The 23,433-nt window shown below is 39.6% G+C and overlaps 1 protein-coding gene across 7 annotated transcripts in view; it reads right to left on the bottom strand.

Moving 5' to 3' along the window:
* SIPA1L1 (signal induced proliferation associated 1 like 1) overlaps positions 1–23,433 on the bottom strand; it is a 419,939-nt gene that overhangs the window by 77,537 nt on the left and 318,969 nt on the right. For 6 of the 7 annotated variants that reach the window (XM_089686855.1, XM_089686849.1, XM_089686852.1 and 3 more), the window contains exons 11-13: positions 18,088–18,366; positions 14,478–14,630; positions 4,624–4,748 (exon numbers count right to left, since the gene is read on the bottom strand). In XM_089686855.1, the coding sequence (XP_089542981.1) occupies positions 4,624–4,748; positions 14,478–14,630; positions 18,088–18,366 (557 nt within the window). The remainder of the gene's footprint in view (positions 1–4,623; positions 4,749–14,477; positions 14,631–18,087; positions 18,367–23,433) is intronic. The other variant, XM_089686853.1, reaches the window with a different exon arrangement.

Raw genomic sequence — 23,433 nt, 5'->3', positions numbered from 1 at the left:
TAAATATGTAAATATAAGTTTAACATACTGGCATACCCTTACCCTGAGGAGGAAAAATGACTAAAATGAGTAGGGTCAATCCAAATGAGGGGCTAAGACTGAGGATTTGAAATACTGTTTGCACAGATACAGTCCTGCCCAGGTTATTGAAATGGGGTTGCTACATTGTAATGTTGTACTAGAACAGATGATGTAAAAAAAAAATTCTGCCACTATATGGCTTTAATGGATATGTTTTATTTTGTATAAACAAAAACATTAATTTTTTTTTATTTTTAAATATATGTATCAAGAATTGGTTGCCTTAAAAGTCCCATTGGAAAACAAATAGTTGGTTGCAGGATGGATAGCATTGTAAACAATAACAATCTGCTTAAAAACCACCTCTTGGTAAAATGCTGAAAAGGGCAATTAATACATTATGCCTTTGTAACCTGCAGCATAATTGTACATACTGTATACAATAACTTTGATAAATGTCTCAGGTATAGCAAGGCATATCTACTGCCCAATGCCTCATATACATAAATATTTTTTCATGGTTACAAATATTTGGACGTTGCCATGCGCATGGCCATAATTGTATGGTTCTCTTAGAATCAGGAGGAGAAATGTAACCTACAAAATTAATTCACTGTTACCATCTCAATGAGAATAAAACATCTGCAGCAAAAGGGAAAAAAAAAATAAAAAAATAAACACACATACATTTTGTCCCACAAGGATGATGGAGCTGCTTAATTGCTGGTTTGCCGTGATGAAATGTGCACATACAGTAACTGAACAGATGGCTTCGCAATACAGAAATGGGTTACTAAGCAACTCTTGAGATCATAAATTTGATTTAACTTTATCAAGGCAGCTTCGAAAAAAGTCTTTCAGCACAAAAATGTTTACATAAATTAAATATTAGATTTTTAATTCCAGAGTCATTTAGTATAGTTTAATACTGCATATATCCCCTCAAACAGCATTATCTCCAAACAGGACATCATTTTAAAACATTTATAAAGCCACTGGCAAAACCCACTGCAGTCTCTGAATATTGTATGATTTGATTATAGGGCAATGATTTTGGTGTTGACTTTTCAGCACTGATAATTAGGTGTATTGTAAACTGACACCAAAGATTTATCTTATGACACTGTCAACATGATATTATTTCCCGAGAATACGTTGAGTGTTCATTAAGGCTATTTAAAGTGGTTCGTTTCAGGTGAGGGGCTGGGTTTAGGGTACAATGAGGGTCAGTAAATAGCTAGTCCTTTTTAAAGAGCAATCAATTATTTTTTCAAGCTTAGTAATGATGTGGTAAAAGTTATTTCTGCCTAAAATTGTGTGCTAAGCATTAAAGCTTCAATACTTCCATGGCAAAATAACCAAGTTGGTTATTAATCTACTTGCCTGTATGTTGAAGCAATATTTAGAGGGCATGTACTGTCAACTGACATGGAAACTAGAACCATCATTAAAGCATGCCTTCACTGTATATATAGCATTTTGCATGGCTTCTATCTTCCTGATAAATATGAATACAAATGACACCATGGGAGGCTTATACATATACTCTCTGTTTAATGTTGTAGTAATATAGCCTTATGGCCACAATATGAATATGAAGCTGGATGAACTGTTAGGAAAATTATCCCAAGACACCAGATGTTTGGTTTTGTTCAGCTCTACACAGGGATTGTTCAACCCAGCAGGGATTGTTACGAGCAGTCTATAGAAGTAACTGCTGAGTAGACTATGGTTGTTTGGCACATGTTTAACAGACATCAGTCATGGGTTTTGTCATTGCTGTTCTCCTGAAGATTTTAGTAGATTGGCTCTCTCTGGCTTAGGAACTTCATGGGTTACAGAGCCACAACAGGCAAGGAAACCTGTCATTAAAAAATACTTAGGCTGACATTGTTGACCCCTCCTGCTAAAAATTTTAATTACCTGGTTATTTTTTTGGATCCAATGGCTAACATGGAATAAGCATGTAAATCTGGAGATCATATTTAACTACAGCTTTACTAGCAGAATGCGTGATTCAGATATGTAAAGTACTGAATCAGAGGTCAGCATCAACATTTTTGGAACTGGTTACACAATGAAAGCCAATGTTTTCCTTTTTATCTAAGTCTAAATGATCTTGTACATTGCACAACGTACCTACAATATTATTATTATATAGGGCCAACAGTTTGCACTATAAAAAAAAGACAGTACAGTTACAATACAAATAAAGACAGGAGGGTTAGGGGGATCCAGCTTGTGAGAGCTTACTATCTAATGAGAAGTTTTACAAGCAATTACCCCACTGGATATCATTTTATTAACAAAATATGTTTAAAACAGATATTAAGTGAAAACTTGTGCAAAATAAACCCCCCAAACTTGTTGGTTAGAATCAGAATGCATAATCAACATTACTAAAGAATCCCAATGGTATAAGTCTACTTAGCAATTTATCTGTTTTTTGGTTTTAGGAGAACAGATATTACAGAAACGAAAAAACATATTACCATATACCAAACTTGATTAATTCCTACGAGATGGAGTGCACAGAATGTTGATGAGCAGCATTCATACAGCACAAACTACAAAGCATGTATAATAATAAAAAAAGGAACAGAATTCTATTCAGGCAATGCAGTTCTACATCCCCTGCTGCTTTATTCAGCTAACATTTTGCCTCATCTGACAGCTTAATTGTGAAATGTAATAAAAATGCAAATTAGCTGGAAAGATATTTTATAAAAGCTCTCCTTAGGACCCAATGTTTATGGTTCAAATGTATGTGCAACAATATTTACATGTATTCTATTTTGATAAAATAGCAACATGATCTTATTAGATGGTAAATATTCCATTCCATAAAAGACTACAGTCAAATCTGAGGACCAATTGGGATTGACTGATATGACTCGATATGTATTTGCTTATTGCAGATATCTAAAATAATTTGAACATGCAGTGGGTATAGAAAAGAACCATCCCTTTAAAATAATCACATTTTATTGCTTTGCAGCCTGAAATGAAGATAGACACAGTTTTTGTTTTATCTAGCTGTATTTTCTCAGCGCAGCTTATAACATCCAAGTGAAAGATATAACACCAACATGTCAGGGGAAAAAAAAAATCAAAAACAGAATCCATGAGAAAAAGGACCACCCCCTCGGCAAAAAATGACTTGTAAACCCAGTCAGTTGTAGCTAATCACCTTCTCAATGGCACACAAATCCATTATTCAACTGTGATCAGCAGTGGTAATTTTGAATAACTCAGCATGAAAAGAGCTTTCCTGGAATATTTCAGTCCTGGTAGTGCAAGCAAAGCAAACAATCAACTATGGGTGGGCACTGTCAAAAGATCTCTTTGATAAAGCTGTGGACAGGCACAACTCAGGAGATGGATACCAAAAAATGTAAAAGGCTTTAAACAACACAGGTCTCTCTCCTGCCAGCAGTAACATGCTGCTGTGTATTTCTATGCACAGCAGAGAAATACACAGCAGTAAGTTTCCCTAGTAAAACACACACAGCACACACAGTAAAACAGCACACAGTTAACCCTTTGATCGCCCCAGATGTTAACCCTTCCAACCCAGTGTCATTAGTACAGTGTCATTGCTTTTTTATTAGCACTGATCACTGTATTAGTGTCATTGGGATGTCAGTGGCAATTAGTCGTCCCCCCCCCCCCCCCACAGTGTCAGAATGTCCACTGCAGTCCCGCTATAAGTTGCTGACTGCCACCATTACTACTATTTTAAAAAAAAAATCCAGTATATATACTGCCATTTGTAGACGCTATTACTTTCAATTAAACCAATTAATTTAATGTATTAGGATTTTTTTTTTGTAAGCAAAAAATATAATTTATTAAGGAAGTAAAAAGTGTATACATGTATCATATCGTATGAAAAGGACATATATGTCCGGATGTGTGCAAAAGTTCCAAATGATGACGCTGAGTGTCGTATCACATTGTTTCACTACACCTCTTCATTGTGCTGGTACAAAATAATACATTGTGGCTTATAGGCAATCAGAGTCAATCGGCTACCTGTCATTGGTAGTCTGGACCTGGTTTGTGCCTGTCAGATGACCAGCTTGAAAGTTTTGTATATGGACTGAGGAGATAGAGCTTAGTGGCATATCTTCAATAACTATGACCTGCATTGCTGTGATAAGATACTCCGCGTCAACATTTGGAACTTTTCCACACAGCCAGACATACATGTCCTTACTTACCACATAAAGTTCCAGGCACTGCATCAGAGGGACGTCTGGGGGATCTGCTATCACAGGTTACATGCTGCTATCACAGGTTGGAAAGAAGAAGGTTTGCATACTACTGCACCTTTTGCTGCAGCTACTGCTCATCTTTTATATTCCAATAACCACATCAAACCATTGTCACATTACTTGTCCTACTCACAATTACTAACTACCTATACATGGTCTCTCAGTATGGTGTCATTGAGAAAACATTCTTTATACTACATTTGTATAGTGATTTGTAAATATTCAGCAGTTGAATGTGAAATTTTGTAACTCTATCTTAGCTTGCTGGGGAATATACATAGAACGAGTTGATATATTGAATATTATATTCACTAAACACACTTACCTATTTGATCAGCAACATTGTCCTCACTCCTCTGCCAGTTTGGAGTTGACTTTCCACTGCCCACCAAATCTGTCTGCGTGTTTTGCCTGTCAATAGAAGCTGGTGATCTACGACCAACTCCAAACCTGTCCATAAGAGAAGATGCATAGTTATTGTTATACAGGTAGCCATGTTTATTTAAAAGTCTTTTGTTTGCTTCAAGCAGGCTATTCTTTCCCATACATGTTTATGAGAATGCAAAACCTGCTTTAAGCAAGTCAAATGCAGGTCAAAAGAAGGTCAACTGCAGGTAAAATGCACTGTCATTGAATTTCAAATTTTCTCAAAAGTGTCTCAAATTGATACCATTGATACAAGCCCAAAACCCATCGACATGGGTCCTAAATGTACAATATCAGCTTTGGCAGAGATTAGAGAGTTAAATTACCTAACAGTTTCTTAGCTCTCTCAGCAACTCTTGGTTAGGCTTCTTTAAAGTTCATGGGCTGTGGGTGCTACAAGGCAACCTGACACTCCTAGTTTGGTTTTGAACATATTTAGTATTAGGGAGAAGGCAACATGATGGGTAAGAAACACCACAAAACTTAAACTGAAATTTTGGATGGACTTACCCTTTAATATTAATAAATCAGCCACAAATCATATTAGTACTTTCACTGTTAATTCTAAAAATACTTTATTCTACCCATATGCACTGCACACTTCAACCAACCATGAAGATAAGATAAGGAAGAGTAGGGCTTTTTTGAGCGAAGACAGACATTTATTGTAGTTAAAAATGAGATTTGCTTGTCTTCCTAAAATGCTAAGCAATCCTACCACCTATGATTACTGCATCCTATGGAAAAAATAAACATTAGTAGCATGTGATTTTCTTGCAAGATGAAAAACATCTAACCCCAAATTCATATTTCAAAGTGCTCAATACTGTTTTGCCACATGGTTTAGCTCTACCACTACCAAAATATACTAAACTGATGGATACGCATACATTCTCATTGGTGACGTTTTAAATAGAGAATCTGATTTGCTGTGGTAGACTAAAAAGGACCAACTCACTTTGCCATACACTGCTACACCACTTTTGTAAAAACTAGGTTAAAGGCTGCTGAAATCTGAACATCTTAATGCAGTGTAAACCAGACCACTAATGACAGATCACTCCATCACACTAGACTTTCCAGGAAATGCCAGATGCCAAAATGCCACTCCATTCCTCAGTATGGAAATATCCTCAGTGATCCTAATGAGAGGTCTCTGGTGAAAAGTAAACACTACTGTTGTTTTGCATATTGTACAAAATAAAGACAGCATTCTAATATGCCCTCACATGTTCCAGACAATGCTGTATTTTATTAAATTGTAATATAGTTATCAGTCTAATTCTCCAGCCATTCTTTTTTACTGAGCAAGATACTGTGCAATTCCAGCTGCCAAGGTAATCAACAGCAATGCTGCAGCACAACAGCATATTATTTGTGCAAAGAAAACAAACCATTATTACCAAGAATACAACACATTTATTTGTCACACCTGTTTGGGTCCTGAGATGTGACACTGTGGTCACAGTTATTCATTACATGGATTGGCTCACTGCTGTGATTACTTGCAGGGCTAAATGTATTTCTAAAGTATTACAGACTTTGCTTTTTTCTCCATTTTATTGTGATTACAGGCAAATTCCCAAATTTACAGCATGCCTGGCTAGGTAGACAATATTATGCCCAAACAAAGATAGTCTAGGCGAAGAATGAACTGACAAGGCAACCTCAGAATTGAACCCAGCACGGCACAATGTAAAGGTGCAAAACAACATTTATCAAGTCATGGCTTTACTAAAATAACCTTGAACCTAAACTGTTCCATGCCAGAGGCAAGTAAAACACTGATAAGAATTCATTCCTGAAGTTATTCTTTCACTTTTGGCATTAAACTGTCTGTCCCCCCAAAACTGACATTTCAGTTTTTGGTAGATGGTGGAGAGTTGAAGAGGAATTCCAACCAAAACTTTCTTTTAGTGTTGGATTGTATAGAGGCAGGTAAAACCTCAGTAGGTTTTTTTTGTCTAGGCCCCCTTATTCATATTATTCACATTTTGCACCCCAAAGAAAAAACAGGAAATGCGTAGAAATTGCACATTTGACAACTGTCATCAAAACTATAAAATTTTGGAATGCTGTACCCGACAATGTCTCAATATAGGTCTCATGTTGCTTGCTGTGGGGGCACCCAAAAGGAGGGAGGGGCCAGGACAGCCTGCAGGGACCCGAGAAGAGGAGGATCCAGGCTGCTCTGTGCTAAACCATTGCACATAGCAGGTAAGTATAGACATGTTTGTTGTTTTTTGCATTTTGCAGGGGTTTTTTTTTCATTTTTTAAAATTTTTCTTGTTGTTAGGCAGACTTTAAATGCAAAACGCATCAAAAACACAATACATGCTTTTCTGCAACATTCCCATTGAAGTCTATAGAACCAAAAGCGGGTAAGGGTCCATTTATACCATTGCTGTGCATCGAAATATGTTATGCAATGTGTTAAGATGCACTGTGTTAAGGAAGCCAATGAATTTTAAAGGCCTGCCTAACAAACCAAAAAAGATCCATGTGCCATTTCCGCCAAGATCACATGTGAGTGTACTACAATGCACGCTCGTCAGCAAGGTGCATATAGGTGCCATACCAAATGAATGCTACATATATCATATGCTCAAAATGCTGGTGGATAGAGGGTTTGAAAACAATAAAAGCACTAATTCCTTAAAAATGTGTTCACGCTGCATTAAAGTGTTACTAAACCCAAGACCTTGCATTCACGGTCTCCCACAGTATCTGGTCTCCCACAGTACACAGAACATGGAAATGCGATTATTTTAGTAAACATAAACTGCTAAATACCTTTTCTCATCAGCAGTTAGAGCAGTCTTGTGACTTCAGCTGAGCACTGGTTAAAGCATGTAGGAGTTTTCTCTAGAATGGAAATCCCCTAACCTCTGTCTAGACCAGCAATGGGCAAACTACAGCCCGGCGGACCGTATACGGCCCGGCGGACCTTTTAATCCGGCCCGAGGAGCGTGGGGAGCTAGGCTCCTCTCACAGTCCGCCCTGAAGACCGGTGTAGCATGAAAATCTGTCTCCTATGAGGATCTGTCCCCCTCGACGTATCTGCGCATGTGCCAGAGATCGCCGATCGGCTGCTAATGCCTGAAACTGGCACATGCGCAGATACGTCGAGGGGGACAGATCCTCATACGAGACAGATTTTCATGCTACACCGGAACGGCGCGGGAACACGGCGAGAGGAACGCGCGGAGCAAAGGTAAGTGAATTGACACAGGGGGGACTTGGGGACTTAATATGGGGGATGAATTAATATGGGGAATGAATTACTATAGGGGGGATGAATTACTATGGGGGATGAATTACTATATGGGGGATGAATTACTATGGGGGATGAATTACTATGGGGGATGAATTACTATGGGGGATGAATTACTATATGGGGGATTAATTACTATGCTTACTATGGGGGAATATTACTATACTTACTATGGATGACACATACACATCATTCATCTACTCTTGGTCCGGCCCCCGGGTCCAATATATGAACCCATTGCGGCCCTCAAGTCAAAAAGTTTGCCCACCCCTGGTCTAGACAGTGCTGATTGGCTCTGTGCTGATCACACGCTGTGAGAACAGTATGTAGCCTTAGCTACATATAGAATACAGCACTGTGTTCTGGCAGTGGGACATGACTTCCCATCCTACTTCTGGAACAAAACAGAGTTGGGCTGAGCACTGCTCAGCCATTCAGAGTAATCTTTGTATTCTCTAAATTAATTGGCTCTGGCAGAGAAGCGGGCTGATGAGGACAGTCCTTTAGTCGCTATCATATCCACCCCCACGCCTGCTCCAGGGGGAGACCGTGCAGGATTTTGGCAGTGACTTCTTTTGCCTAGACGTGTGGATCCCCAGAGAGTTTGGTGCGTTTCTAAGTTGTTTTAAGCTAATGTTTGATGTAAAATCTTCCGTTTTCAAATTTGTAAAGTGTTTGTATTTTCCTATTAATTTCTGTTATAAACACTCCTCTACAATGCCTGAAGAAGTAAGCTTACCTGCAAAATGTGTTGAGGTGTATTTTTCACAGTTGGAGACACCCCCAGCACATACCGAGTCACCTGTTCCATTATATGTTGATGGAATTGTATAAATACTGGGGTTTCTGTACCCGCAGGTAATAAGTAAAGGGAGTTTATGTGCATATCACTGTGAATTGTATGGGGTTTTTTTTTTTTGTAAATTATATTATAAAAATTATTATAATTATAAAAACTTATAATTATTATATTGTAATAAAGTTGTGATTTTTTTTTTTAAATCATGTTGTACTTGTCTTGGTACCAAAAAAAGCCAATTTCCTCTGTCCTCACTGCCATGCACTCTGCCTCAGCCAATACGCGGAAGCTTTGTATTCATTCATAGAATACAAAGCTTCCTCTGAATGACTGAGCAGCACTTAGCTTAACTCTTAGTTTTGTTCTGGGAGCAGGATGGGGAGGACTCATCCCACTGCTGGAACACAATGCTGTATACTATAGGCAGCTGAGGCTACATACAGTTTAAACAGTAAAGCTCTGCGTAAATCCCAGAAGACGCCAATTTTGGGGAAATGCGTCAGATGTAGTCTTAGTGAGACGTCATTGCGCACTGGTGTGTGGCCACTTTATATTATATATGGCTTGCTCTTATCCTGCATTTATGTAAGTGCATTAGTTTTTCATAAAGCAAGTTTTTTATGGATTGCACTATGAGGCTTCTCCCTATTTATGCTTCATACATGTTTACATTTGGATGTCGGCTAATTTATCCATACACTCCATTGATGAGATCTCCGTCCATTCGATGGTTTTGACAGTGAGAGTGCCATCCTTTGATATGGATCTTGAGTGCTTTTGATCTCTGTAACTCAAGATCAATTTGAGTTGGTAAGAGGCCCACTTATTTCTCTCTAAGGAGAATTTTGAGCACTGGTGACGTTTACAAGCATTGAGCACTTTGTCACATTGGGATTCAGTTTGGACTATATGCATATGAATTATCAATGAACGTTTTTACACAATTTTTGCACATATCTCATATATTTGTTTATTGGTATATACTTATGAATGTTATTTATGGGTTTGATCATTTAAAGAAACAGCACACTGGTTTTTATTTTATCGTTTAGTGTCTGTTTTTTTTTGTTATTTGTCACAATTACTACTATGCTTAAGAAAACAGGCTAGAGCTCGACACTGCAAAGTGCTTATCTCAGATAGCGATTGTTTATCTGAGATGACTAACAAGTGTACATAAGATGTATGATTTTCCCAATTGTGCGAGTGTGTCTTGGCAGGTTAAGATGGGTTTGTGAATATACTAAAGTTTGTATCTCAATTCCCTATGCTGAAACATAGTAGATGCTCTATGTGCCACTCCGCATTCTACTCAGGCTTTGAGTAATGCTGGAGAAATGCAGATTCTAACACATAAGGCCAGGTTCACACCACCATGCTGCGGTTTGGGTGCAGCGCAATTGTATCTGCGTTTTACCTGTTTTAGGTGCAATTTCCATTTACTTCTATTAGACCATGAGTTTTCTGAAAGCACCAATAAGTCAATAAGACTGCACCTAAAACACGTGTGTAAAACACGAATAAATCATGCTGCACCCAAGCCACAGTGTATTGGAGTGACCCCGCTCTAAACAGAGAATAAGGATAGAATGGTGAAAGGCTTAAAAAGCAAACCATTGTCAAAAATAAAGGGCTAATTTGGTAAACTATTTCCTAGATGTCCTAGGTATTCTGGGTAATCTATTTACTGGGTAAATTTTCCATATGTTATATTTAGCCCATCACTGTGAAAACATGCAGGCACTGTGTATCTGCATGCCAAATTTGGAGTCCTGGTCATTTCATACTGAACAGGTCTCATTTAAATAAATTAAGCTGACATAGAGACACTGCGCATCAGTGTCAGCATGCATCCTGGGGCAACAAAGTTGCACTTCCATTGACAGACATTTAGAGAGTGTTGTAACCCTAACCAGTATTCCAGGTATTTTCCGGCGTATAAGACGACCCCCTACTTTTCCTGTTAAAATATAGGGTTTGGGCTATACTCGCCGTATAAGACTACCCCTCTTCCAACGCACACCAAATAAAAATGAAAGAACATCAGATTTGATTTCAATATGGTATGGTATTTCAGTATGGTATTTCAATGATGGGGCACGATTCCTCGCTCTGACACCAATGATGGGGCACGATTCCTCGCTCTGACACCAATGATGGGGCACGATTCCTCGCTCTGACACCAATGATGGGGCACGATTCCTCGCTCTGACACCAATGATGGGGCACGATTCGTTGCTCTGACACCAATGATGGGGCACGATTCCTCGCTCTGACACCAATGATGGGGCACTCTTACTCCCCCTGATACCAATGATGGGGCAGTATTCCTCCCATTGACACCAATGATGAGGCACTATTCCTCCCATTGACACCAATGATGGTGCCCCATCATTAGTGTCAGTGTGTGAGGAATAGTGTCCCATCATTAGTGTCAGTGGGAGGAATAGTGCCCCATCATTGGTGTCAGTGGGAGGAATAGTGCCCCATCATTGGTGTCAGTGGGAGGAATAGTGCCCCATCATTGGTGTCAGTGGGAGGAATCGTGCCCCATCATTGGTGTCAGAGCGAGGAATCGTGCCCCATCATTGGTGTCAGAGCGAGGAATCGTGCCCCATCATTGGTGTCAGAGCAACGAATCGTGCCCCATCATTGGTGTCAGTGGGAGGAATAGCACCGCATCATTGGTGTCCGTGGCAGGAATAGCGCCCCATCATTGGTGTCAGTGGGAGGAATCGTGCCCCATCATTGGTGTCAGAGCAACGAATCGTGCCCCATCATTGGTGTCAGTGGGAGGAATAGCGCCCCATCATTGGTGTCCGTGGGAGGAATAGCGCCCCATCATTGGTGTCAGTGGAAGGAATAGCGCCCCATCATTGTTGTCAGTGGAAGGAATAGCGCCCCATCATTGGTGTCAGTGGAAGGAATAGCGCCCCATCATTGGTGTCAGTGGGAGGAATAGCACCCCATCATTGGTGTCAGTGGGAATAGCGCCTCATCATTGGTGTCAGTGCGAGGAATCGTGCCCCATCATTGGTGTCAGAGCAACGAATCGTGCCCCATCATTGATGTCAGTGGGAGGAATAGCACCGCATCATTGGTGTCCGTGGCAGGAATAGCGCCCCATCATTGGTGTCAGTGGGAGGAATCGTGCCCCATCATTGGTGTCAGAGCAACGAATCGTGCCCCATCATTGGTGTCAGTGGGAGGAATAGCGCCCCATCATTGGTGTCCGTGGAAGGAATAGCGCCCCATCATTGTTGTCAGTGGAAGGAATAGCGCCCCATCATTGGTGTCAGTGGAAGGAATAGCGCCCCATCATTGGTGTCAGTGGGAGGAATAGCACCCCATCATTGGTGTCAGTGGGAATAGCGCCTCATCATTGGTGTCAGTGGGAGGAACAGCGTCCCATCATTGGTGTCAGTGGGAGGAATAGCGCCCCATCATTGGTGTCAGTGGGAGGAATAGCGCCCCATCATTGGTGTCAGTGGGAGGAATAGCGCCCCATCATTGGTGTCAGTGGGAGGAATAGCGCCCCATCATTGGTGTCAGTGGGAGGAATAGCGTCCCAACATTGGTGTCAGTGGGAGGAATAGTGCCCCATCGTTGGTGTCAGTGGGGAGAGGAATAGTGCCCCATCGTTGGTGTCAGTGGGAGGAATAATGCCCCATCATTAGTATCAGTGACAGCAATGATGCGGCACTATTCCTCCCACTGACACCAATGACACTTGCTGACCCCTGTTCCAGTATGGTGCTGCTGCAGCCAGCATATGTGGCTGCAGCCAGCATATGTGGTTGCAGCAGCACCTCTGCACTGCACATTTACCGGCTTTTCCCTTACTCGATTTTCGCGGGTCCGCTCGGCTCCGCCTCCTCGCCCGTGATTGGCCGCCTGTGTGCCTTTCCTGAGCTACAGTTCTGGCAGCAAATCACCGGTGAGGAGGCGGAGCCGAGCAGCAGGAGTGAGGGAGTGGCCGGAGTGACTGAAGGAGCAGCACTTCCTGGATGGATCGTCGTGGGAGCAGGTAAGAGACTGCAGCCCTCTGCCCACCCCTGTACTTAGTGTCCCTTCTGTCGGAACGGGGGGGGCGGTGGCGGTACCGCGCCGCCCCCCTAAAAAGTGCCGCCCTGACGTATACCGGCGTATAAGACGACCCCCGACTTTTGAGAAGATTTTCAAGGGTCAAAAAGTCGTCTTATACGCCGGAAAATACGGTACTAATAAAAGAAAATCAAGTCTGTAATAGACTGGCCACAGCTACTGAAAGGTGAGCTACAATGTAAACATTATTTTGGGTTTGCATGCACTTCTTCATATAAAATAAAAGATTGGAGAAGGAAATCATTAACTCACAATAACTTTACAATCTAATAATCTAATACATATAGGGAAATAAACTGCAGCAATAGGCCAAAAACTAAGAAAGAAATGTCAGAAGGATTCCCCTTTTCATAAATGGTGTTTGTTGTAACCAATTTTGACAGTAAAGTCTCTAAAATTGCAATTTTGGCAAGTTTTTCTTTTAAAAGCTAAGTGCAAACAGAAAATTCAGCAACCCACAACTATCAGCTTTACCCCAACAGTGACTAAGGATATTTATGTTAAAGTATAAAAAAGCAGCAATATGTTTTGTAAGCACCAGTTACCAGTAGAGTGGTGAAAGAAATCAAATGCTGGAAAGCAGGTTAATGATCTCACAGCAACTGCTGATGACAGCTTGTTCAAGCCAATCGGAAGCATGCACTACAACATGCACATTTATGAGCCAGTTCTTGCTGACATGCATGTCAATGACTGTACTATGAACATATAACACAGTGCACCAAGACAAAGTGCAGTAAACTGTAGATGGAATTCAAAATGCAGGGAAAGATCAATGCAATATGAAAAGAAAATGAATATGAATGATACTGACCAACCTTTTAATGTCATAACACATCTCTGCCCTCTGCCCCAATCTAGTTTCTCTGTATATGTTGCTGGGCCTATTAGTTTGTTATGGGCAACTCAAAGTATGACCAGACTGGGAGAGATGTACCAAAAATAAGGCTAATCATAGGATGCCACTTAAACTTAGGACAGTCGAATATTCAAACAATCCATTTGGTAAAATGAAAGGTAACCACAAAAGCCAGAACCAAAAGAGGAGTAATTTATTGCATGATCGGTAGCATGGTTGAAAACGAAAAAAATCTATCAGGCTCCACAGATTTTATATCAAATGCTGATCTAGAGGAAGACCGTACACTAAGCCAAGGTCAATGCCAATTTAAATCCACTCACAATAGCAGAATAAGTCTTTATAGGCCCTATCAATGGGACTCAGACTATTTTCTTTGGTCAATCACTCCAATGGTGAATCCCTCTTATCATACATGGAGATTCCATTCCTACTAAGAACACCATCCAATACTCACTGTTGGATATTACCATCTCACCTGACAGGGAATTTCATACTCTGAAAGCTCATATAGTGGAAAAAGAACCCTTTTTAATGGGGATTTACAAGTGGCTGCCCCTCTCACTGTCATATTCCCAGCGATAAAAGGCCAAAGAGAAAGGTTTGCATGTCCAGAAACAGAAGTATCTAAACTACTTGGAAAAAATTAAAAGGCAATAAAAACCTACAAATACCAATGGCAAAATGTTTGTGGTACAACATGGAGGAAAAACATACCCTTCAGGCATGGATTTCTGCCTGCGCTGGGAGCCTCCACTGGAGCCGGTATCACTGGAGGTGGAAAGACTGCTAGGAGAGCTACGACTTTGCTGAGATCGTCCAAGAGCCACAGATGACACAGATACATAAATCTCTGAACCTGGAGATAGCCTTATTTAAACCAAATAAGACAGATTTATTGCACACAGTATGAGAGAGCTTTCTTAGCTACAAAGAAACATGAGCAGCTATCAAAGTGAGAAAAGGAAAGCATGAAACACATGCAGTCAAGAAGATGATATAAAACAAAAGATGTAGTAAAATTAAGAAAAGAGCCAAGACGTTTAACAATTCACAAATACATCCTGGCAATTTATAAGAACATGAACCTCCTGCTAATGTCTGGCCATTGTGGCAAGTCTATAATATTAACTTCTGCGGATAAACAATTTTTTTTCTTTTTTTACAGAAAAAGCATGATAACCTTTAGTGCAAGCTGCTCAACACTGTTCAACTGTGGCATGGTAAAAGTAAAGTGGAGTCAGCAGTGTTTGAATCTAATTACCTGAAAATAAATTGCAGTTGTCAATTCCTAAAATGTCTCATGACTATTTCACCAAAGATGTTCTTTAATAATACATGGCCTTGGTCACAAATATGGAAGGCTTGGGACATGGAAGGAAGCATGGTAAAGCTCAACTGTACTAGAACATTTCAGACTCGCCTATAACTTCAACTGCCTATATCACTGAACCTGAAGAATAATTCATCATGAGGTTTTCACATACTCCAATCTTGACCTATGCAATTTTTCTAATCATATTTGCAGTTTAAATCAGACAGGGGTTGCTTTAAAGTTCACTGATAAGATATTCTTGAGTGCACGCCATAGTGGAGTAGGTTTAAACAAGGAAAAGAAATGAATACCCTCATTGCAATGTGAGTTTCTACTACTCTTGTGGTGTGGTGTTATGTTTGGCTTCTCTGTATACCTATCAATAGGTGAACAGAGAAGCCAAACACCACATGTGAAATGGAGTCACAGATCACTGTAGCAAGGTTAAGATGATGGAATTGTGACTTAAAGGGCCAGATCACAACATATGGGAACTTATCCATCTTATGTTTGAGTACCTTATGAATAAATACATGCGGCTGCACTGGAAGGAGATATACTGAAAGGAGTCCCAAATAAGGGGAAAGGCACTTGAGACCTGAAATTATACAGGTCCAATTTTGGAGGGGAGTGCAGTGGTGAATGCTGGTGGGTATCACCACGTATGTTTTTTGTGGAAGATAACAAGAGATGGAATGCAGTGATATACTGTATGGAAATTGGAGAAGAAACTTACGTCATTTGCATGGAGACTTTACACGAATTGTTATTTATGTTCGTTTACTGTTAGTGATATATGGACTTTTTTCTTAATTTTATTTCTTGTGGTTTATTATTCATAGAGATGTGAATATTGGTTTGAATTATTGAGTGGGAGGCGTAGCAATTTACCTTTTTTCACATACAGGTCGCACAAGAATGTTAACAGTGTTCGCACCACACGTGAGGTATCACCACGAACATTATAGTGAGAGCAATAATTCTAGCACTAGACCTTCTTTGAAACTCTAAACTGGTAACCTGTAAAGGGTCATCTATGGAGATTTTTTAGGTACCATAGTTTGCTGCCATTCTACGAACATGCGCAATTTTAAAGCATGACATGTTAGCTATCTATTTATTACCCGGTGCAACATCATTTTTTATAAGCTACAAAGAAATTGGGTATTAGATTGTGTTTTTGTGCATTAAAATTCATTAAAGTGTAGTTTTTTTCCCCCCAAAAAAATGTGTTTGTAAAAACCACTGCGCAAATACTGTCACATAAAAACACACACACATACACTATATTGCCAAAAGTATTAGGACATCCCTCCAAATCATTGGTTTCAGGTGTTCCAATCATCTCTGTTGCCACAGGTGTATAAAATCAAGCACCTAGGCATGCAGACTGCTTCTACAAACATTTTTGAAAGAACAAGTCGCTCTCAGGAGCTTAGTGAATTCAAGCGTGGTACCGTGATAGGTTTCCACCTGTGTAATAAGTCCATCTGTGAAATTTCCTTGCTACTAAATATTCCACGGTCAGCTGTTAGTGGTGTTATAACAAAGTAAGCAACTGGGAATAACATAAACTCAGCCACGAAGAGGCAGGCGAAGTAAAAATGAGCGGGGTCAGCACAGGCTAAAGCGCACAGTGCGCAGATGTCACCAACTGTGTGTGTAAGTTCGGTGGTTGCCAGGAGAACGGTACTTTGTCAAGTGTAAAGTTGGGTGGAGGGGGGATTATGGTGTAAGGTTGATTTTCAGGGGTTAGGGCCCCTTAGTTCCAGTAAAGGGAACTCTTAAGGCGTCAGTATACCTAGACGTTTGGACAATTTCATGCTCCCAACTTTGTGGGAACAGTTTGGGGTTGGCCCCTTCCTGTTCCAATATGACTGCGCACCAGTACACAAAGGAAGGCCCATAAAGACATGGATGAGCGAGTTTGAAGTGCAGGAACCTGGTTGGCCTGCACAGAGTCCTAACCTCAACCAACTGAACACCTTTGGGATGAATTAGAGCAGAGACTGCGAGCCAGGCCTTCTCGGCCGACATCATCACAATATCGCTTCTGGGAATGGTCAAACATTCCCATAGACACACTCCTACACCTTGTGGACAGCCTTCCCAGAAGAGTTGAAGCTGTTATAGCTGCAAAGGGTGGGCCAACTCAATATTGAACCCTACGGACTAAGACTGGGTTGCCATTAAAGCTCATGTGTGTGTAAAGGCAGACATCCCAATACTTTTGGCAATATAGTATTTTATATATATATATATATATATATATATATATAATTTATTTATAATGCTTGGGGGTTCTAAGTAATTTTCTAGCAAAAAAAACTGTTTTTTACATGTAGGAGAGGCTTGGGAGGAAAGCAGTTAAAGAATTAAAAAAATGGAAGCAGGTTAAGCAAAATATTCAAAGGGGATAAAAGCTCAATCACCTAAGGACACTAGCAAAAAAGTGAGAACTCACAGAGTGGAGCAGATTATAGGGGAATGCCTGTGGTAATATCCAAAAGCTTTGTTATTGTCCAACCCCCTGAAGGTAGCAGCCTATAACTCAGGGTCTAGGATATCAGCCTGTGTCCTGTACAGTACAATTAGCTTATAAGCTGTACCTTAATTTAGAAAAAAATGTAAAGATTTACAGCGTTGTTAGGTAGTAAGCTCATATATTATAAATGTTCTACCTAGCACATAAGGAAATGTTACAGAAGTATTAAATTGGATGTATTTAAATTAGATATGGTTAATGATCTCAGCTCTGCATTTTCAGGTAATATCCTGGTTTTAATTACATCAGGCATTAACTTGAAAGGTGGCCATATACAACCAGATATTTTGAGTAATAGAACAACATTCTAGCAATTATAAACCATTGTGAGTGTGAGAATTGTTTGGTAGTACACTCTGAGATTTTCCTGCGTGTCTTAAAATTCCTGTATAAAGTTACAGAACACACCCCATGTTATTAGTTTGATATATGCCTGGTTATAGTAAACATACTTTTTATGAGCCTACCTCTTGTTTTCCAGAGGACGTCCATCACTGGAAATACTCCGTGGAATGTTTGTGGAACGTTCAGGTGTCTGTATTTTTGAATCGCCTTTAACAGAGGAGACCCTTGATGATGCAGGGCTCTGCAGCTGAGAAGGAACTTGTCGAAGCCCAGCGGCCTCTCCTTTGGCTGCATTTCTTTGCCACTTGTTGTTGTTCCTGAAAGGGAATTTCAACTCATATGGGATTCCCTCTGTTACTTTGTATTCCACTGTTGGCACACGATACGTCTCTGAGCAACCTCTATTTAAAAAAAAAAAAAATAATAATAATAATTTGTCAAACAACGCATGGATTCAAAGCTAAATGGGCTATTTTTTTTTTACCTTCAATATAATACAGGCAATAGAGTATAAAGCAAATATCCCTACAAAGAGCACCCCCATAAGTTTTTGATATTATCAAGTTATCTGCTGAAAGTCATTTTATTGCCATATTAAAGAATTCACAAGCCAAATTCAAATATGACAGGAAAAGGTTAGCATGCAAAAAAGCACAACACAAGCATGAAAAAAAACACACTAAAAAACCATAGTTATTAATAATGTTCAATATCTTAAAAGGAACATGTCAACAAAGAATGAAGGTATTTACTATCTAATTCACTGTCATTTTTTATCCCTGCTTAAGTTCATGCCCAAACACTCCAGGTTAATCACTAAGTAGTAAGGAAAGGATAAGGATGACAGTCCTGGATCATGCATTTTACAATAAATAAGTCAGCAATGGCAGTGCTCATAATTTTAACTTGGAAGATCCACTTCTGAATGTATGTGTGCACCGAAAAAAACATAGACAGTACATCTCTGCAACACATACAATTAGACCATCTTTTCCTAGACACACCAGAAAGAATTTAACTTAACAAGTCCTCAGAAGGATGGATACTAAACCCTATGATTGGAGACCACTGCTATTAAAAGGTGCAAAGTCTGCTGCACTGTGTGACAATTGTCTTGATACAGTATATGTGTACTTTTTGTTCCAAATCAACACTTCTTCATAGGTGGTCTGGCAAAGGATTCAGAAAAAGGTTACCAAGCTTAAACAGACTTATGCTTTTTAAAGTGGTTCTGAAGGTTCAAGGTTTTTACCGTTATGTATTCTATGCATGAAGGTAAAAAACTTCTCTGCTCTCCCCCCTAATCCTTACCTGAGCCCCCTGTGATTGAGCGACGTTCTCGACAACCTCTGCTGTCTGGGGACTCTTCCTCCTATTTGGTTGAGACAGCCCATTGGCTCCTGGTGCTGTAAATCACAGCCAGTGAGCAAATGAGGTGAGAACGGAGGGTATTGCCAAGCTGCGGTTCAATGTGTCTTATGGACTCCTAGAGCAGCGGCTCGGGGACGAGCACGCAGCGTGCCCCAAGGGCAAACAGCTTTCCCTGGGGGAACTGCTCAAGGTAGAAGAGACAGGATCGCTGGCGGGGACCCGAAAAAAAGAGGATCAATGCTGTTCTGTGCAAAATCACTGCACAGAGCAGGTAAGTACAGACATGTTTGTTATTTAAAAAAACAAACACAAAGCTTTAGTGTCACAATAAGAATATAGATGTTGAAATCTTTGCCTGCAAAAAACACCTTAGGGGGCAGAACTCCAAATGCCCAGAATTAATGTCTTCAGCAGCTATACAGTCAGTTGGAGATATAAGAATATTCTTGTAGTCTGTCCACCAGAACAACCCACAAACCAAAAAAGCTCATGAAATATTAAATATTAGCTGTGGAAACCCACAAAAGGAAGAAGCTTTAGAAGTTGTTGCTTCTGCAACAAGCCACAGCTTGCTGCAAATTCACTCTGCTTCCTTAATCATTAACAAATCAAGCAGAATGTTATTGTTTAGATTAACTAATGTATTAAAAAATTAATTATAATTACATTCATCTAAATCAAGACATACGATTTTATAGACATAGCCAAATATTAACAATTAATTTTCCCTGTCTTCGCAATGCCCAAATACACTTCTTAAAAACAAATATATAAAGCTGCAATTAAACAAGTAACTTTTCATTAATGAACACAATATAAAACAGTGCTTACATAATCGCTTAATGCAAACATAAATGAATGTGAACAAATATAGTCCACTTATGTTAGGATCACTAAAAATGGAAATAATCCACTGTAAAATTACTCTGCCCTCATTGATGTATAATAAATTCCAAAACTCTGGTGCTCCCAAAGGGCTCTCCCATCCACCTTCAGCAAAACTCATTCAAAAAGAAAGCACTACTCCAAGTCAGTCTGTTTTTACAGCCCGATTCCACAACAGGTGCAGATCCAGCTTTTGACAATGTGCAAGCAGAAAGAAAAAGTCAGATGACCGCACATCAATATCTTAAAAAAGACATCATATTTAGTCAAACTATTAAAAGCATTATAATGTCAGACCACATCACAGAAAACCCCAGGGAAGACTATTGACGTGTTTCATGGTAGAAGGGCGCTTAATCATACTAAGATGACTATGATTCAGCACCCTTGTGTCGTGAAACACATCAGTAGGTTTCCCTGGTATTTTCTGTGTGGTCTGCCGTTATAATGGATTTAACCACTTCAATATCGGGCACTTTTACCCCCTTCCTGCCCAGGCCATTTTTCAGGTTTCAGCGCTCTCACACTTTGAATGACAATTGAGCGGTCATGTAACACTGTACCCAAACTAAAATTTTATCATTTTGTTCACACAACTAGAGCTTTCTTTTGGTGGTATTTAATCGCCACTGGGGTTTTTATTTTTTGCTAAATTAACTAAAAAAGACCGAAAATTTTGGGGAAAAAAAAAAAAACATGTTCCTTTGTTTCTGTTATAAAAGTTCACAAATAAATAATTGTTCTTCATAAATTTAGGCCAAGATGTATTCTGCTATATTTCTTTGGTGGAAATAACACAAATCAGTATTTATTATTTAGTCTGTAGGAAAGTTATAGAGTTCACAAACTGGGATATATCTGAAAATTGATCAATCCTGAAGTAGTGACGGACAATCTAATTTCTTGAGGCCCAAAAATTTTTGCAAATTAGACAGTCCAACGTATTTCATAAGAGGCATGTTGTGTTTTTGAAGTTGTAATTTTGTTGTCATCATTTTTCGGAAAATGAAGAAATTAAAATAATTATTTTCACAATTTTTTTTATTACATACTGTCACCAATGCAGTACAGCATCAGCATATAACTGGTGTGGCAGTGATCAGGGACATTGACTGGTGGCAGTATGAAAGAAAAAAAAATAATTTTTTAATTATTTTTTATTACATTTCTCTTTTAAGATTTTTTTTCATATTGCACTATGACCAAAGTAGTATAATTGTACTACTTTGGGGAAGTGATTATTATTTTTTTTTTTTTTTTTACACAATTTGATTGCTTAGAGCAAATCATTTCTTTTCTATAAGCAAGCATTTAACTGAATGAAATTGATTCATTCAGGTTTCTTTTGTTGTGATTAGCTGTGATTGGCCATGGCTAATCACGACACAGATGGGCTGTGATTGGCCCAGCCTCTGCATGTGATCGCTGTGACCATGCACAGCTAGACACAGTTGTATACAATGGATGGCATGAAAGGAAGCCATCCATTGTATACAACTGTCATGTGACCTGCTATGTGATTGGTTATAGCAGGTCACATGGTACTGGCAACGGGGTTAGTACACAGATCTGTCATCGGCTGTGTCCGAGGTACACAGCCGGTGACAGATCGGCCCTGCCGGCACGAGCAAAGCGCCATCCAGGAAGGACGTCATATGACGCCCTCCCAGAGGGACGAAGTGTTCGCCCGGCTGTCATTTGACCATAGGCCAGGCAGCAAGTGGTTAGTAGTTTGAATAAAGAAGACACCTTTTATATGATATAGGTGCAAGGTCATCTGACCTTTTCTCTCTTCAGCAAAACTCAATCATCAGATATGAAGGGACTTATATTATAAAGGTATCAGTGCTCTCAAAAATCTTATGTTAATTTGAGTGTAAAGAAAGAACTACCACTACTTATGAGTCCTATCACCACATTGATCATTACTTGTTTAAACATATAAAGACATGAAAGAACAAGCTCATGGCATATTACTGCTTAATAAAACCAAACCTTGATGAAAAAGTACACAAACTGTTCACATTTAAAAAGAGCACCAAGCACTATAATGATCAGCATTAGCCACAAAAAAAATGTCTACAGTGATTCCTGTTGACACACTGGTTTCCCCAACCTGCTAAATTCTGCTAAACCTGGAACTGCATGTGTAGTGATTACATGACATGCTGACGCATCCTGCTAGGTCCTACCCAACTAGTTTGGTCCTTCGTCTTTTTCTGAAGGTCGCTGGGGAGTTCTGTAGTTTTGAATTTTTCACTGTGGTGAGCCTAGTGGTACACATCACTGGTTGTGGATTCATTTTAAATTACGCTGCCCGTCAAGTCTGCCCCCCCCCTTAATTAAATGTATATATATTTTTTTACTTATGTAAGATTTCTGTTGCCACTGGCAGCTGCTAATTGTTCCATTGCGGGCTTCTGACATTTAATCAATTGCATCAACTGATTACAACATATATAAAAGAGGTTCCTTTTGTTGTTCTTCTCTTTTCCACTTTGTTCATAACATGCTATTCAGTTTGCCCTACTTTCAGGTCTTGCTCTTTTGATGCACATGATGTATTACAATACATTCCAGTATCCCTTGTATGCTTTATTTTTTCATGCCATGTTTTGTTAGTACAGGTAAAAAAAGACATACATTTATTGTCTGCCACCAGATCAAAGTCATGCCATTTATAGACTTGCCTAGTTTAGATTTGATCTATTATGTGCCCAGCTGAAGCTACAATTGGAAATGGGCTGCTTACAGTTTATTTAGTACCAGGGAGAATAAGTGAGAACATTCACCCAACTCGACTCTTCACGTTCTAGAAAATGTATGTCTGTACCATAATAAATGGAGTGTTGAATTCAAAATTGATAGGCACTCTAATTTTATATATCAATATAGCATCATGGGCAAACATATTGGAACCACTTTGCCCAGAACATTGTTGCAATTACGAATGTTTAGGCATTCTCATGTTTATTTCTTTTGTTTGTATTGGTATGACATAAAAAAGGTGGAGAAACAAAGTCAAATCTGACACATTCCATGCAAAACCCCCAAAATGGACTGGACAAAATATTATTGACACCCTCAATTTCATATTCAGTAGCACACCCCTTGGAAAGAATAACTGAAATCAATTGCTTCCTGTAACCACCAATTAGTTTCTTACACCTCTCCACTGGACCACTCTTCTTTCATCAACTGCTCCAGGTCTC

Source organism: Staurois parvus, unplaced genomic scaffold (assembly GCF_062004578.1).
Source record: "Staurois parvus isolate SC_StPar_1 unplaced genomic scaffold, SC_StPar_1.0 ptg000414l, whole genome shotgun sequence".
Classification (NCBI taxonomy): Eukaryota; Metazoa; Chordata; class Amphibia; order Anura; family Ranidae; genus Staurois; species Staurois parvus.
This window is presented reverse-complemented; position numbering and strand designations above follow the sequence as displayed.